This window comes from Haliotis rubra, unplaced genomic scaffold, assembly GCF_003918875.1.
Source record: "Haliotis rubra isolate DU_JTF1 unplaced genomic scaffold, ASM391887v1 Scf203, whole genome shotgun sequence".
Taxonomy (NCBI): domain Eukaryota; kingdom Metazoa; phylum Mollusca; class Gastropoda; order Lepetellida; family Haliotidae; genus Haliotis; species Haliotis rubra.
In genome coordinates, this window is record NW_025766037.1 from 569,018 (window position 1) to 586,448 (window position 17,431).

A 17,431-nucleotide genomic window follows, 5' to 3' on the forward strand; every position below is an offset into this window, starting at 1 on the left:
TCCGGATCACCCGTGGAGCTGAACAGGAACATCTGTGTAATATGATGGCATCTGTGTGCGTGCAACATGTATGGCGTTGCTGATGTTGGCACTGCCACCCCGATGTTGGAGACGGAGTAGTGCCAGATAAACCTGCTTCTTGTCACGATAGTCACTCATCTGAAACTCCACACGAGCCTCATCATTGAAGGTCATGAAGCCAACCCTCACATTGCCGCCATTGATGTCGCTGTACACTAGGTAGAATCGGACAAAGTCAAGGGCAAGGTTGAAGTTGTAGATTCCAAACTCAGATGAGGCTTCCAGAATAAAGACAAGGTCAACCTGGGCATCCCCACAACCTGGAGCACAAAACACACAGTTACTATCGGAGCATCCAACTATTGAAGGAGGTGTCCAATCACACAGTTACTATTGGGGCCTCAGACTTTGCAGGAGGTGTCCTAACACACAGTTACTATCGGAGCATCCAAATATTTGTAGGAGCATCCAAATATTGAAGGAGGTGTCCAATCACACAGTTACTATTGGGGCCTCAGACTTTGCAGGAGGTGTCCTAACACACAGTTACTATTGGGTCATCCAACTATTAAAGGAGGTGTCCTAACACACAGTTACTATTGGGTCATCCAACTATTAAAGGAGGTGTCCTAACACACAGTTACTATTGGGGAATCCAACTATTGAAGGAGGTGTCCAATCACACAGTTACTATTGGGGCATCCAACTATAGAAGTAGGTGTCCAATCACACAGTTACTATTGGGGCATCCAACTATTGCATAAGTTGTCCAATCACACAGTTACTATTGGAGCATCCAACTATTGCAGAAGTAGTCCAATCACACAGTTACTTTTGGGGGATCTAACTATTGCAGGAGTTGTCCAATCACACAGTTACTATTGGGGCATCCAACTATTGCAGGAGTTGTCCAATCACACAGTTACTATTGGGGCATCCTACTATTGCAGGACCTCACACAGTTATATTGCAGGAGTTGTCCTAACACACAGTTACTATTGGGGCCTCAGACATTGCAGGAGGTGTCCTAACACACAGTTACTATTGGGGCCTCAGACATTGCAGGAGGTGTCCTAACACACAGTTACTATTGGGGAATCCAACTATTGAAGGTGGTGTCCTAACACACAGTTACTATTGGGGCATCCAACTATTGCAGGAGGTGTCCTAACACACAGTTACTATTGGGGCCTCAGACATTGCAGGAGGTGTCCTAACACACAGTTACTATTGGGGAATCCAACTATTGAAGGAGGTGTCCTAACACACAGTTACTATTGGGGCATCCAACTATTGTAGGAGGTGTCCTAACACACAGTTACTACTGGGGCATCCAACTATTGTAGGAGGTGTCCTAACACACAGTTACTATTGGGGCCTCAGACATTGAAGGAGGTGTCCTAACACAGTTACTATTGGGGCATCCAACTATTGAAGGAGGTGTCCTAACACAGTTACTATTGGGGCATCCAACTATTGAAGGAGGTGTCCTAACACACAGTTACTACTGGGGCATCCAACTATTAAAGGAGGTGTCCTAACACACAGTTACTATTGGGGCCTCAGACATTGCAGGAGGTGTCCTAACACACAGTTACTATTGGGGAATCCAACTATTGAAGGAGGTGTCCTAACACAGTTACTATTGGGGCATCCAACTATTGAAGGAGGTGTCCTAACACACAGTTACTATTGGGTCATCCAACTATTGAAGGATGTGTCCTATCACAAAGAAACTATTGGGGCATCCAACTATCGCAGGAGTTGTCCAATTATACAGTTACTGTTAGGCCTCTGACATTGCAGGACTTGTCCAATGACACAGTTACTATTGGGGCCCATAACTATTACAGTTCTTGAAAAACACATTAGCCCAGTAACGGTTAGTGCACTAACTATTACATTAGTAAAATAACAGAATCCATCAAAATATCTGTATAGCAGTTACTGACTACAGCAGGAATATGGTCAAAACATACAGAGACTATAGGAGATTACTTAAATATAGTTCATCTATTGCTGCATAAACACTACTCACTATCTAATGATTGACCAACAATGCAGGTTTACAGCTATTAAATGCCTCCCCTTTCCTTCATTCAGTATTTTGACTGGGGGACATGTCAAGGGAGATAACTCAATACATCATTTGGTTATATTCTGATATAAACTCAGTTATATTCTCAGCAAACTGGATCTGTTTTTGATTTTACCACACACATTGACATTGTGGACCATCCATCCTTGTACAGATGTAGGTAGTGATATATTCACTAGGCAGTAATGTATAGCCATGGGAGTGTTGCGATTACTTGATGATCATGTGAAAATGAGTGAGTCAGTGAGTGAGTGTGGTTTTATGCCATTTTTGGCAATATTCCAGCAATATCATGGCGGGGGGACACCAGAAATGGACACATTGTACCCATGTGGGAAATCAAACTCGGGCCTTTGGCGTGATGAGCGAACACTTTAACCACTGGGCTACCCCACCGCCCCTTCATGAAAATGACTTTGTGGTTGGTGTTATCAATATTCCATCTGTGCAATGCTGGCCCATACACACTGAAGTCTGGACCAGATGTTCAGGTGATTGACATCAAGAGCACCAACCCATACAACTTGACAAGCTATCAAACAGGCATCTGAGTCTGACAACCAATCGATGGAGTAACCTTTTAAACAGCTGTCACACCAGGGCTGTGACCTCACAGTGATCCTGCGGCGTCCATGAAAAATGCAGAACACCGAGTTGTGCACAGTAGGGTCTCCTACAGCACTGCAGCAATGCAGTGGCATCTCTTTTTGATGCGGTGGGTTGCCTAGAATGCCATAACATTGAGCATGCACAAAGTATGCTCCATCCCTCTGCATTCTGACTTGCACACAGTAGGGACGCTGTAGGGTCGCCGTAGCAGTGCAGTAAGGTCTCCTACAGCGCCATAGGAGCTCTGTGGGCGAGCATCAAGGACGCACATGATCGCAGTACGGACGCAGTGGTAGTCAGCGGTGCTTGCACGGAGACCTCACGGAGTCCTTAGTGATGTCAGCGTCTCTACCATGTCTCTATCTACGGCGCTTACACGGTGTGTTATTTATTTTACTGCGCTACATCGAGCTGCCATGGCGATCACCACGCCAACACGGCGCTTCTACCGCGTCCATCATTGTTGGCACGACATTTGCAGGGCGTTGCCAGTGCATTGTGATCCAACCCCATAAAAAATGGTATAAATGCATACTCATCTTTGTCACCCTCATTTCCCCATGACTGTTTTACGCCAGCACACCAGGCTGCTCATTGCCTATATGGGGCTTCAAATATTGTTAGGCCAAGATGACATCACCATCTTGTGAAAATGTTAAATAAAAGTGCAATGTTTTTCAGAATTTGTCACCAATCCCACTGTGCTCAGAGAAGTTTCACAAAGCCATGCAAACTCCATGGAAACGCAGTAGAGTGTGACAGAGGTTTCACAAGAAGCATGTGACAGTGCGGTCTTTCTTACCCGAAATGCCCCAAGTCATGTAATATAGAAAACATGTCCGTTTAGTAAAGAAAATGTGTTACATAAACTACAGTGTAAAGCTTTCGCCATGCATTGTTAGTCAATCATTACAATCCTCAAAACCCTGTGGTGATTCCAGGGCAGGCGCGTCCCAAAAATCTTAATAATATTCAGGAATGGTTTTCAATATATTACCATGTCTGTCCCTGATGTGAGCATCTAAAGCAGTAGTGAAAAAGGCAGAAAAGTGCAGTGATTCATTAAATCACTCAGTTGCTCACGTCTGTTTTGATGTGCGTTGTTTTTCCTGGTATACCATGACACAGCTGGTGGTGGGGTCCCTGCTACCTCACACACCAGAGTGACGTTGTCTCCTGCCGCCGGTGTCAACGACTCTGATGACGCCTCTATGTGGGGTGGCTCTGCAGGTTAAAGATGAATACAGTGCAGTAACTCAATCTGTTCCACTACACTCCATCCAATCCCTCAATCACTCATTCCAGCCAATCACTTTCCCAGTCACCCATTCAATTACCCATCCACTAGCCAATCCACTACCAGCCCATTTTCACCCATCCATCCAGCCAACAATCAATCTATCCATTGACCCATCCTATCTACCACCCTCATCCAGCCATTTGCCCATTCCAGTCAACCATCCATTGCCCCATCCTATCTTCCACCACCTCATCCATCCATTTGCCCATCCTATCTTCCACCACCTCATCCAGCCAACCATCCATTTTGCCCATCCTATCTTCCACCACCTCATCCAGTCCAACCATCCTGCCCATCCATCTTCCACCACCATCCATTTGCATCCATCTTCCACCATCCTATCTTCCACCACCTCCATCATCCTATCTTCAATCCATCCATCTGCATCTGCCCATCCTATCTTCCACCACCTCATCCAGTCAACCATCCATCTGCCCATCCTATCTTCCACCACCTCATCCATCCATTTGCCCATCCATCTTCCACCACCTCATCTAGCCAACCATCCATTTGCCCATCCTATCTTCCACCACCTCATCCAGTCAACCATCCATCTGCCCATCCTATCTTCCACCACCTCCATTTGCCCATCCTATCTTCCAACCCATCCATTGCCCATCCTATCTTCCACCACCTCATCAGCCAGCCAATCTTCCATCCATTTGCCCATTTGCCCATCCTATCTTCCACCACCTCATCCAGCCAACCATCCATTTGCCCATCCTATCTTCCACCACCTCATCCAGCCAACCATCCATTTGCCCATCCTATCTTCCACCACATCCATCCATTTGCCCATCCTATCTTCCACCTCCACCTCATCCATTTGCCCATCCTATCTTCCACCACCTCATCCAGCCAACCATCCATTTGCCCATCCTATCTTCCACCACCTCATCCAGTCAACCATCCATTTGCCCATCCTATCTTCCACCCACCAGCCTCCATCCATTTGCCCAACTATCCAACCATCCATTGCCCCATCCATTTGCCCATCCTATCTTCCACCACCTCATCCAGCCAACCATCCATTTGCCCATCCTATCTTCCACCACCTCATCCATCCATTGGCCCATCCTATCTTCCACCCACTCATCCAGAGAACCATCCAACCATCCATTGGCCCATCCTATCTTCCACCCACTCATCCAGAGAACCATCCAACCATCCATTGGCCCATCCTATCTTCCACCCACTCATCCAGAGAACCATCCTATCTTCCACCCACTCATCCAGAGAACCATCCAACCATCCATTGGCTCATCCTATCTTCCACCCACTCATCCAGAGAACCATCCAACCATCCATTGGCCCATCCAATCTTCTATCCACTCATGCACCTCCTCATCCAACCAACCATCCATTGGCCCATCCAATCTTCCATCCATTCATCCACCTCCTCATCCAGCAAATCAACCTGTGAAGGTCCGGATTAGAATATTGATTTTCAGTAACCCATGCTTGTCGTAAGAGGTGACTAATGGGATCGGGTGGTCAGGCTTGCTGAATTGGTTGACACATGTCATCAGTTCCCAATTGCACAGATCGATGCTCATGCTGTTGACCACTGGATTGTCTGGTCCAGACTCAATTATTTACTGACCGCCCCCATATAGCTGGAATATTGCTGAATGCAGCGTAAAAATAAGAGTACACTCACTCACTCACTCACTCATCCAGCAAATCATCCATCCATCCATACACCCATTCATCATCCATTGTCAGGCACTAATCCAGCCTTCCAGTCATTCACTCACCCATCCACACATCCACTGAGCCATCAACACTCACCCATCCATTCAAAAGTTTTCCACTCACCCACAATGGAAACCAGATATTTGCGTATCTCCTGTTTGTCATTCATACAAACGTAGACACCCCCATCCAACTCCAATGTGCCGAAGTTCATGACCCTCAAGTTCCAGTCCTTCAGGTAGGGTCGGATGACAGAGATTCGGGAATCATCGATGACCCGTGTGTCCCCTGCCGTCAACTTCCGTACCCCAGCATCACTGACCTTGCTCCAGGACACCTACAAGAGGGATAACTCTCACTCAGACATTCACCATCATGGTGGACATTTCAAAGATTTTAGGTGTGCTTCGCAGGAAGATTTTTGCATTAAAACTTGGGATTTTTACAATGTTTCATTTTCTTAAATTCAAAGATATTTTAATGCATCCATTTTTGCAGATTATATTATTATTATTATTGCATTTATTGTAAAAAATGTAAAACGTATGCATGAAAGCCAGTGTCTCTTTATTGTTTGGAGGTGCTAACGTCTCCAACCTTTTAATCAGGCTAAATTTATTTATCAGGTGAAATTTATCTCTACAATATACACTTGGATTATTTAAAATGAACTTTCAACCAATGCTACTTAGTATCTTTGTATTTTGGCAATTCCAAATGACCAATGAACATAGCTGTAGTGAATTAGGAGCCACGTGGCCATGTGGGTAATCCAAAATAATTGTCCTGCTTTACTTCACAGTTAATGCAGATATCAAGTTTTCTATAAATCTCTAAAATAAACACATTCTGTGTTTTAACTGATCTAAAATGTTAATAAACTGATACCCTTTCAATTCAAAACAATTTTACACGTAATAGAGCACACTTGTACTAGTTCAGTGCATAATCTCGAATTACAGAAATGGAAAATCCATTCCATTTTAGTAGCACCCATTAGCTTTTCCTGATATTTAGTGAAGGGCCTACTCTTTTCCTAGGATCGGTTCGAGAGGCGCGTGTTCAGTAACAGTACCGCAAGTGCTGAGATGGGTGAATTTCTTTGAAGGGTTTTTATTTATGTTACTTTTGCAAAAATGCAGGGGGCTGGGGGATAAGTCACCTTTACCATCCGCTATAATATAGAGGCAATATATAGGACCATGTTTCCTCCGTCCGTCACTAGTACTTCATTTGCAGACATGGTTAGACATGACAAAGACCTTTCAGATGAAATGTCATAAACTTGAGATGAGAGTACCGTATTTGCGATGCGAGTACCGATCTCTAATAGAAGCAAGTCTCTAACGGACAGAGGTATGGTCATCATGATGCTCTTGCAATCAGCATCACCCCACAAATCATCTAACATTCTTCTCACTAAATTTCTTAATTTACTCAGGTGCCTCCAACGTTTAAAGACTTTTCTTGTTTATTCTATTAGCTTTAGCTTTACAAAAACTTCAAGCAAAGCATAAATTGGTGTCATCCTTGATTATAAAGAGTATTCTTTTCCATTTTTCCTTGATTATAAAGTGTATTCTTTTCCATTTTACCATGGTAGTACCCTGCGATTCATTACCATACTCTTTGTGACATGATATTTTGAATGATACAGTGCTCAAACTGCTGGCCAATTAGAACTCACACTATTTCTATGATCACTGAATGTGGAGGTATCACAGTTCTCTACCACCAGAACTCTTCTTCTTGCTCTAGTGTGCTAGCCTAGTGGTCACCACAAGGTCTGGGTTCGATTCCCCACATGCGTACCATGTGTGAAGCCCATTTCTGGTGTCCCGTGCCGTGATATTGCTGTAATATTGCTAAAAGTGGCATAAAACCCAGCTCACTCGCTTCTTGCTGAGAACATTTCAAGCATAGGTGGCCTGCTAGCATAGTGAGTGACTGAGTTTAGTTTTACGCCGCTTTCAGCAATATTCCAGCAATATCATGGTGGGGAACACCAGAAATGGGCTTCACACATTGTACCCATGTGGGGAATTGAACCCCAGTCTTCGGTGTGACGAGCGAGCGCTTTAACCACTAGGTTACCCCACCAACCCCCTGCTAGCAGAAGATGGTGAGCATAACATTCTACATAAAAAGCTAGAATTTAGATCTAGGGCAAACACTTTTTCGAAAAAGTCATGTTATTTATTGAATGCAAATGTTCTTTCTTTGTTTACCACTGCAATATTTCAGCAATATGACTTCAGTTTGTGAGTGAGTGAGTGAGTGTGGTTTTACGCCGCTTTTAGCAATGTTCCAGCAATATCATGGCAGGGGACACCAGAAATGGGCTCCACACATTGTACCCATATAAGGAATCGGACACGTGTCTTTGACGTGACGAGCGAATGCCTTAACTACTAGGCTACCCCATCGCCCCACGTCAGTTTGTAAAACAATGAAACCAAACAAGACATTCTAGTGATTGACAACATGTAATGTCATGGGTTACCTTGGTAACAAGCTGAGGTCGGGTCATGCTACAGGTCAAGGTCATCACGGTCTGCTTCACCACGGAGATGCTGAATACAGGAGCGGTTCCGTCAAACAGACTGCTGCTCACTGAAACATTAGCCATGCAGTTGTCAAGTGAAGTTTTCATGTCAAGTGCTTGCAATGAAAAACTCTCAAGACAAAGTGAGGACGTTTACTCTTGATAAGTATTTAACAAATAGAAGTGTATGTGCGTGAGTGAGTGAGTTTAGTTTTACGCTGTTTTTAGCAATATCCCAACAATATCACGACGGGTACATAAAAAATGGGCTTCCCACATTGTACCCATGTGAGGAATCGAACCCAGGTCTTCAGCGAGACAAGCGAACACTTTAACCACTACGCTACCACCCCAGAAATGTATGTCCATGATTGAGGATACCGCAATGCTGCATGCCATGTTCATGGTCTCATTTCCAGATCCCAGTTTCTTGGTTTTGTGACAGTTGACTGAAATTAGTTTCCCCAGTTCTGTTTTCTTAGTGCCAGCAAACAAAGGAATTCTTAAAGGTTAACTAACAGAGCTCGATTTAAGCATTTAGAACTTGCACTGGTGCATCCTGAAAAAGCTAAATGCAACCTCTCATGTATATCAACTTGCACCCAGAGCATGTTAATATTTTGTGTTCAATGAACACAGACTTCAGCTGGAAAACAGAATGATGAGGAACTGACTTGGAACAGTGACTCTGATTATTGTGGGAACAGTGACTGAAGGACTTCCTGTTCATGAAAGTTTAGGAAGTAAGATAACTACAGATTTCTTTTGTTAAAATACTGTTCTAAACCGTCTTTACCAAACCTCAAGCAATATATGAGATTTTATACTAAGCAGCAGGTGCAACCTGTTTTTGTTTGGTGCAACAAGGTGATTGCCTTAGGTTGCACTTGGTGCAAGTAGGTTTCATTTCCTTAAATTGACCCCTGACTAAAGATGATAACTTTTACAGTAACTTTTACTATGACTTGTCCAAGGAACTAGACATGATAACACTTATTATCTAAAAAAAACACTTAATAAAAACAATAAGACAAAGTCATCAATATCCCCCGCAGTGGCAAAATACTCTTCATGATTATGTCTACGAGTTAAGATTATGTCAAATATTTAGGTGTGTATATAGAAAAGTGGAAGGAGAGTCTAATTGAAAGGTTTTTAAAGTTCTGCTCCAGAAAGCAGCACTACCAGTTTGGTGAAGACATATTGAATTTCAGTCTAAGTCTCACTTGTTGCCATGGAAACGCCAAAAATATTTTATTCAGAATTCCAAAACTACCAAAAGGCACCAGTACACCACCAGATCCATGTATGTGCCAAATTTGGTGAAGAAATATTGAACGGTTTTAGAGTTCTGCTCCGGAAAAGACAAATGTGCACGGATGGACGGACGCACGCATGCACGGACGGAGTCCATTTTAATACCCCCCCGCAAAACGCGTTGCGGGGGATAACAAAAGCAAATAAGCATAAATTACCCAAATGAAATTATTTACAATTTCTAATTAACAAGAACTCTAAAAATCCAACCTAATCACAGATGACAGATTTTGTCACTGCACAGATTGCCCTGACTAATGAACTGGACACACGGCTAATTCAGGGAACTCATGAGCAGTTTGTGTTGGAACATTCACTCCACAAAGTGTTTTGTGGTATGTTTCAATGCCACAAATACCAAACCAAACCAGGTGAGTTTGAGTGAACTCTCCTATCCACTTCCAACTCTGGATTTGGTTTGGTTTGTTGCTGCATGCCGCACTCAGCTGTATTCCAGCTATATGGCAGTGGCCTGTAAATAATCAAGTCTGGACCAGACAATCCAGTGATTAACAACATGAGCATTGATCTATGCAATTGGGAACCGATGACATGTGTCAACCAAGTCAGTGAGTCTGACCATCCAATCCTGTAAGTCGCCTCTTACGACAAGCATGGGTTGCTGAAAATCAGTTCCAACCCGGACCTTCACGAGTCTCAGAAATCTGGTATACAACAAATGTATGGCATTGCTTACCACTACTTTCAGTGGTGTGGGGAATCCGGCACTGGCCTGAAAATAACAAATCCAGAAATTCTATACAATATTCAAAAGATAACACATTATTTAACTTTTTTTGTAATTTAACAAACATACAGAAATGTCCAACACAAGACGAACAAGATAAAAATGTTGTCAGTTTTGTCACGGGGCATGTTAGAATTATATTTGTTCATGTAGTAATAAATAATATGAAAGTGAATGTTAACTTTTAAAGAAACTGTCACACAAATTCTTCAGAAGAGAAACTGGTCACATGCACAAGGACTGCTTTATGCCATCCAGAAAAGTTATGAAGTGTGAATTAAATACACAAAAAAGGTCCCTTCTCATGAAAGAGGTAGTTTATAGCACCAATTTTCAAACTCTGTCTTGAGTAATTTGTAACCTCAGCAGTTTCTGATAATGCATATCCCCATTTAGACACAATTTCTATATTTATGAATGTTCAAAGTTAACACTAAAGGGAGTAACTGTGAAAATAGATAATTTATTGCACCACTTGTAGAACTCAGGTTTGGTAAGCGTGCACACTTTCGTAGTTGCTGAGGAGACTAGTCACTAATGCACACAACAGGTACTTAGCTAAAAGGAATGTAGCAAGGGACATAACTCTGCAAAAGAATTAAGGACTGTGGAGGATCATCATTCCTCCACCAGACACTCACTCACTCTGTGGTGTGCTGTGGAGATCCTCCACTCCTATACACAGGTCACTGAGATGCTCCACCAGACACTGACTTACCCTGTGGTGTGCTGTGGAGATCCTCCACTCCTATACACAGGTCACTGAGATGCTCCACCAGACACTGACTTACCCTGTGGTGTGCTGTGGAGATCCTCCACTCCTATACACAGGTCACTCACTCACTCTGTGGTGTGCTGTGGAGATCCTCCACTCCTATACACAGGTCACTGAGATGCTCCACCAGACACGGACTTACCCTGTGGTGTGCTGTGGAGATCCTCCTCTCCTATACACAGGTCACTCAGATGCTCCACCAGACACTGACTTACCCTGTGGTGTGCTGTGGAGATCCTCCTCTCCTAGGTCACTGAGATACACAGGTCACTACACAGATGCTCCACCAGACACTGACTTACCCTGTGGTGTGCTGTGGAGATCCTCCACTCCTATACACAGGTCACTGAGATGCTCCACCAGACACTGACTTACCCTGTGGTGTGCTCTGGAGATCCTCCACTCCTATACACAGACACTGACTTACCCTGTGGTGTGCTGTGGAGATCCTCCACTCCTATACACAGGTCACTGAGATGCTCCACCAGACACTGACTTACCCTGTGGTGTGCTGTGGAGATCCTCCACCCCTATACACAGGTCACTGAGATGCTCCACCAGACACTGACTTACCCTGTGGTGTGCTGTGGAGATCCTCCACCCTATACACAGGTCACTGAGATGCTCCACCAGACACTCACTTACCCTGTGGTGTGCTGTGGAGATCCTCCACTCCTATACACAGGTCACTCACTCACTCTGTGGTGTGCTGGGGAGATCCTCCACCCCTATACACAGGTCACTCACTCACTCTGTGGTGTGCTGTGGAGATCCTCCACCCCTATACACAGGTCACTGAGATGCTCCACCAGACACTCACTTACCCTGTGGTGTGCTGTGGAGATCTCCACTATACACAGGTGTGGTGTGCTCCACCAGACACCCCACTTACCCTGTGGTGTGCTGTGGAGATCCTCCACCCCATACACAGGTCACTGAGATGCTCCACCAGACACTCACTTACCCTGTGGTGTGCTCTGTGAGATCCTCCACTCCTATACACAGGTCACTCACTCCACTGAGATCACTCACTCTGTGGTGTGCTGCTGGAGATCCTCCACCCTACACACACAGGTCACCAGTGCTGTGCTCCACCAGACACTCACTCACTTACCTGTGGTGTGCTGTGGAGATCCTCCACCCCTATACACAGGTCACTGAGATGCTCCACCAGACACTCACTTACCCTGTGGTGTGCTGTGGAGATCCTCCACCCCTATACACAGGTCACTGAGATGCTCCACCAGACACTCACTTACCCTGTGGTGTGCTGTGGAGATCCTCCACCTCCCTATACACAGGTCACTGAGATCCTCCACCAGACACTGACTTACCCTGTGGTGTGCTCTGGAGATCCTCCACTCCTATACACAGGTCACTCACTCACTCTGTGGTGTGCTGTGGGAGATCCCTCCTCCACCAGACACTGACTCTACTCCTGGTGTGCTGTGCTGTGGAGATCCTCCACCCCTATACACTGTGGGTCACTGAGATCCTCCACTCCTCTACCAGACACTGACTTACCCCTGTGGTGTGCTGTGGGAGATCCTCCACTCCTATACACAGGTCACTCAGATGCTGTGCTGTGGAGACCCCTCCACTACCCTGTGACAGTGTCACTGAGATGCTCCACTTCAGACAGATCCTACCTCTGTGGTGTGCTATGGAGATCCTCCCCTATACACAGGTCACTCAGATGCTCCACCAGACACTCACTTACCCTGTGGTGTGCTGTGGAGATCCTCCTCTCCTATACACAGGTCACTGAGATGCTCCACCAGACACTGACTTACCCTGTGGTGTGCTGTGGAGATCCTCCACTCCTATACACAGGTCACTGAGATGCTCCACCAGACACACTTCACTTACCCTGTAGGTGTGTGCTGGAGATCCTCCACTCCTATACACAGGTCACTCCACCAGACATGCTCCACCAGACACCTATACACTTACCCTGTGGTGTGCTGTGGAGATCCTCCACTCCTATACACAGGTCACACTCCTTGTGGTGTGCTGAGATGCTCCACCAGACACTCACTTACCCTGTGGTGTGCTGTGGAGATCCTCAGTCCACTCCTATACACAGGTCACTGAGATGCTCCACCAGGCTTAGTCTATCTCTATGCTTTGCTCATTGACAATCCCTCACATGCAAAACAGAACCATGCGTTGATTTCCCGGACATGTTCCACCTTCTTCCGTCTTGAGGCATATGTAGAATAGAGCCACAGAGTCTGTCACTGCTACAATTTTGCTGATCATTGCTGAAACGGATTAACACAACATCATCATTGTATCTACTTGTACCCTAAGATTATGTATCTATCTCCCCTTCCCACTTAGGTACCTAGGTCCAGTTGCCCCCTCCCCTCACACCTGTGTCCACTCTACCTCCACAACCACAGTTGTCCCCTCCCCTCACACCTGTGTCCACTCTCCCTCCACAACCACAGTTGTCCAGTTACCTCCTCCTCACACACCTGTGTCCACTCTCCTCCACAACCACTGATGTCCAGTTGCCCCTCCCCACACACCTGTGTCCACTTTCTCCTCAACCACAGTTGTCCAGTGTTCTCCCCTCACCACCCTGTAGTCCTCACTCCACAACCACTGTGTCCACTCTCCCTCCACACCACAGTTGTCCACTCCTCACACCACAACCACAGTTGTCCCCTCCCCACACACCTGTGTCCACTCTCCCTCCACAACCACAGTTGTCCAGTTACCCCCTTCCCTCACACCTGTGTCCACTCTCCCTCCACAACCACAGTTGTCCAGTTACCCCTCCCCACACCTGTGTCCACTCTCCCTCTCCTCCACAACCACAGTTGTCCAGTTACCCCCTCCCTCACACCTGTGTCCACTCTCCTCCACAAACCACAGTTGTCCAGTTACCCTCCCTCACACCTGTGTCCACTTCTCCTCCACAACCACAGTTGTCCAGTTACCCTCCCCACACCTGTGTCCACTCTCCTCCACAACCACAGTTGTCCAGTTACCCTCCCCTCACACCTGTGTCCACTTCTCCTCCACAACCACAGCTGTCCAGTTTACCCCTCCCACACACACCTGTGTCCACCTCCCTCCACAACCACAGTTGTCCAGTTACCCCTCCCCCACACACCTGTGTCCACTCTCCCTCCACAACCACAGTTGTCCAGTTCCCCCCTCCCACACACCTGTGTCCACTCTCCCTCCACAACCACAGTTGTCCAGTTACCCCCTTCCCTCACACCTGTGTCCACTCTCCTCCACAAACCACAGTTGTCCAGTTACCCCTCCCCTCACACCTGTGTCCACTCTCCCTCCACAAACCACAGTTGTCCAGTTAACCCCTCCTCCCTCACACCTGTGTCCACTCTCCCTCCACAACCACAGTTGTCCAGTTACCCCCTCCCCTCACACCTGTGTCCACTCTCCCTCCACAACCACAGTTGTCCAGTTACCCCCTCCCCTCACACCTGTGTCCACTCTCCCTCCACAACCACAGTTGTCCAGTTACCCCCTCCCCACACACCTGTGTCCACTCTCCCTCCACAAACCACAGTTGTCCAGTTACCCCTTCCCCACACACCTGTGTCCACTCTCCCACACAACCACAGTTGTCCAGCTACCCCTTCCCACACACCTGTGTCCAGACTCCTCCACAAACCACAGTTGTCCAGTTTTCCCCTCTCTTCACACACACCTGTGTCCACTCCTCCCCACAACCACAGTTGTCCAGCTACCCCTTCCCCACACACCTGTGTCCACTTCTCCCTCCACAAACCAGTTGTCCAGCCACCCCCTCCCCACACACCTGTGTCCACTCTCCTCCACAACCACAGTTGTCCAGTTACCCCTCCTCCCACACACCTGTGTCCACTCTCCTCCACAACCACAGTTGTCCAGTTGTGCCCCTCTCCCACACACCTGTGTCCACTCTCCTCCACAAACCACAGTTGTCCAGTTACCCCTCTCCCCACACACCTGTGTCCACTCTCTCCATCCACAAACCACAGTTGTCCAGTTACCCCTCCCTCACACCTGTGTCCACTCTCCCTCCACAAACCACAGTTGTCCAGTTACTCCCCCTTCCCTCACACCTGTGTCCACTCTCCTCCACAAACCACAGTTGTCCAGTTGTCTCTCCCTCCCCACACACCTGTGTCCAGACTCTCACACACAACCAGTGATGTCCAGTTGCCCCTCCCCTCACACCTGGTCCAGACTCCCTCCACAACCACAGAAGGTCCAGTTGTTCTCTGTCCAGCTGTCCCTCCCCACACAACCTGCCGTGTCCACTCTCCTCCACAACCACACCTTCCACAACCACAGCTGTCCAGTTGCCCTCCCCTACACACCTGTGTCCACTCTCCTCCACACAACCACAGTTGTCCAGTTGCTCCCTCCCCACACACCTGTGTCATCCTGCGAGTCACGGAAACTTCCTGCAATGCTTGTTGACTCCAACAAACCCACAACAGGGTCTACACATCTAGAGTTGACAGGATCATACCTGAAATCAAACAGGGTCGAATATCAGTAATTACAGGTGATAACACACACTATCCAGCCAACTATACTCCATCCATCCCACCTCACCATACACTCATCCATCCCACTTTACCTCACCATACACCACCACTCCTCACTTCTTACTCCTCACTCATACACAACTCCCACTCTCACCATACAGACCACACCACTCAAACCCCCCTCACCATACACCATCCATCCCACTCACCATACACCATCACTCCCACCTCACCACATCCACCATCCAACCCACTTGTTTTACTTCCTCACCATACACATCCACCACTCCTCCATCTTTACCTCACCATACATCTCACCACACTCCCCACCCACCATACACCATCCATCCAACTTCACTCTCACCATACACCACCACTCCCACTTTACCTCACCACACATCCACTCCCCACTCACCTCACCATACACCATCACTCCCACTTCACCATACACCCATCACTCCCACCTCACCACACTCCATCCATCCCACTTTTACCTCCTCACCATACACCATCACTCCCACCTCACCATACACCATCACTCCCACCTCACCATACACCATCACTCCCACCTCACCACACTCCATCCATCCCACTTTACCTCACCATACACCACCCTTCCCACCTCACCATACACCATCACTCCCACCTCACCATACACCACCACTCCCACCTCACCTTACACCATCACTCCCACCTCACCACGCTCCATCCATCCCACTTTACCTCACCAAACACCACCACTCCCACCTCACCATACACCATCACTCCCACCTCACCATACACCATCCATCCCACTTTACCTCACCACACACCATCACTCCCACCTCACAACACACCATCACTCCCACCACTCACCATACACCATCCATCCCACTTTACCTCACCATACACAACCACTCCCACCTCACCATAAACCATCACTCCCATCTCACTACACTCCATCATTCCCACCTCACCACACACACCATCCATCCCACCTCACCACACACTCCACACCCACATCCTCACCACCACACCCATCACTCCCACCTCCACCACACACCATCACTCCCCACCTCACTTCATACACACACTTCACTCCATCCATCACTTCACACACCACCTTTCACTCACATCCTCACCATCCATCCCACTTCCATTTACACTTCCATCCAGATCCGGACTCATCATACATCTAGTCATTCACTTTATCGATCCGACTTCGACGATTCACCACTTCATACCACTTTAATTTCACTTCATACCACCCATCACGACCTACTTCCATCATCTATCCATCGACTTCACACACCATCATTCCCGACAATATTATCCATCCGACTTCACCATCCACCCATATCACCGACTTCCATCCATCCGACTCCATTTCATACATCTATCATCGCATCATCCATCCACCTTTACTTACATACATCTATCATTTCCACTTCCATTCCATCCTCGACTTTACTATATATTATCACTTCCACTGCATTCCATCCGGACGCATTTCACCTTCCCACCGATCCATCCACCATTTCACACCATCATCATCCATCCTCCAGGACTCATTTGCTACCACCCATCACTCCCACCTCCATCCATCCCAGACCTCACCACAATAATTCATCACCCCAATTCTCCATCCAACCAAACCTAGCTGGGTCCCCACTCCATCCATCCCACCTTTACTTCATACCATCACTTCCCACTTCCATCCATCCCACCTTACCACTACTTCACCCATCACTCCCACTCCATCCATCCCACCCCTCACCACACCATCACCACCCATCCATCCCACCTTTCTTCCCACACCCATCACCC

General features: G+C 47.0%; 1 protein-coding gene across 1 annotated transcript; it reads right to left on the reverse strand.

Annotated features, from left to right (window-relative positions):
- Positions 1-6: 6 nt before the first annotated feature.
- Positions 7-12,033, reverse strand: LOC124275853. The gene is made up of 8 exons (XM_046711535.1): positions 12,001-12,033; positions 11,411-11,513; positions 11,052-11,135; positions 10,283-10,318; positions 8,227-8,336; positions 5,847-6,060; positions 3,812-3,952; positions 7-341 (listed from the first exon to the last, which is right to left on the reverse strand). Exons 1-8 carry the CDS (start codon positions 12,031-12,033, stop codon positions 7-9), a joined length of 1,056 nt encoding a protein of 351 aa, XP_046567491.1.
- Between the last annotated feature and the right edge of the window lie 5,398 nt (positions 12,034-17,431).

Coding starts and splice junctions, on each gene's coding strand:
- LOC124275853 (XM_046711535.1), bottom strand. CDS start 12,033: ATGGGGTGGAGGATCTCCACAGCACACCACAGG. Junction 6,061..8,226: donor GACCTCAGCTTGTTACCAAG/GTAACCCATGAC, acceptor TCCCTCTTGTAG/GTGTCCTGGAGCAAGGTCAG. Junction 342..3,811: donor CAACGCACATCAAAACAGAC/GTGAGCAACTGA, acceptor TTTGTGCTCCAG/GTTGTGGGGATGCCCAGGTT.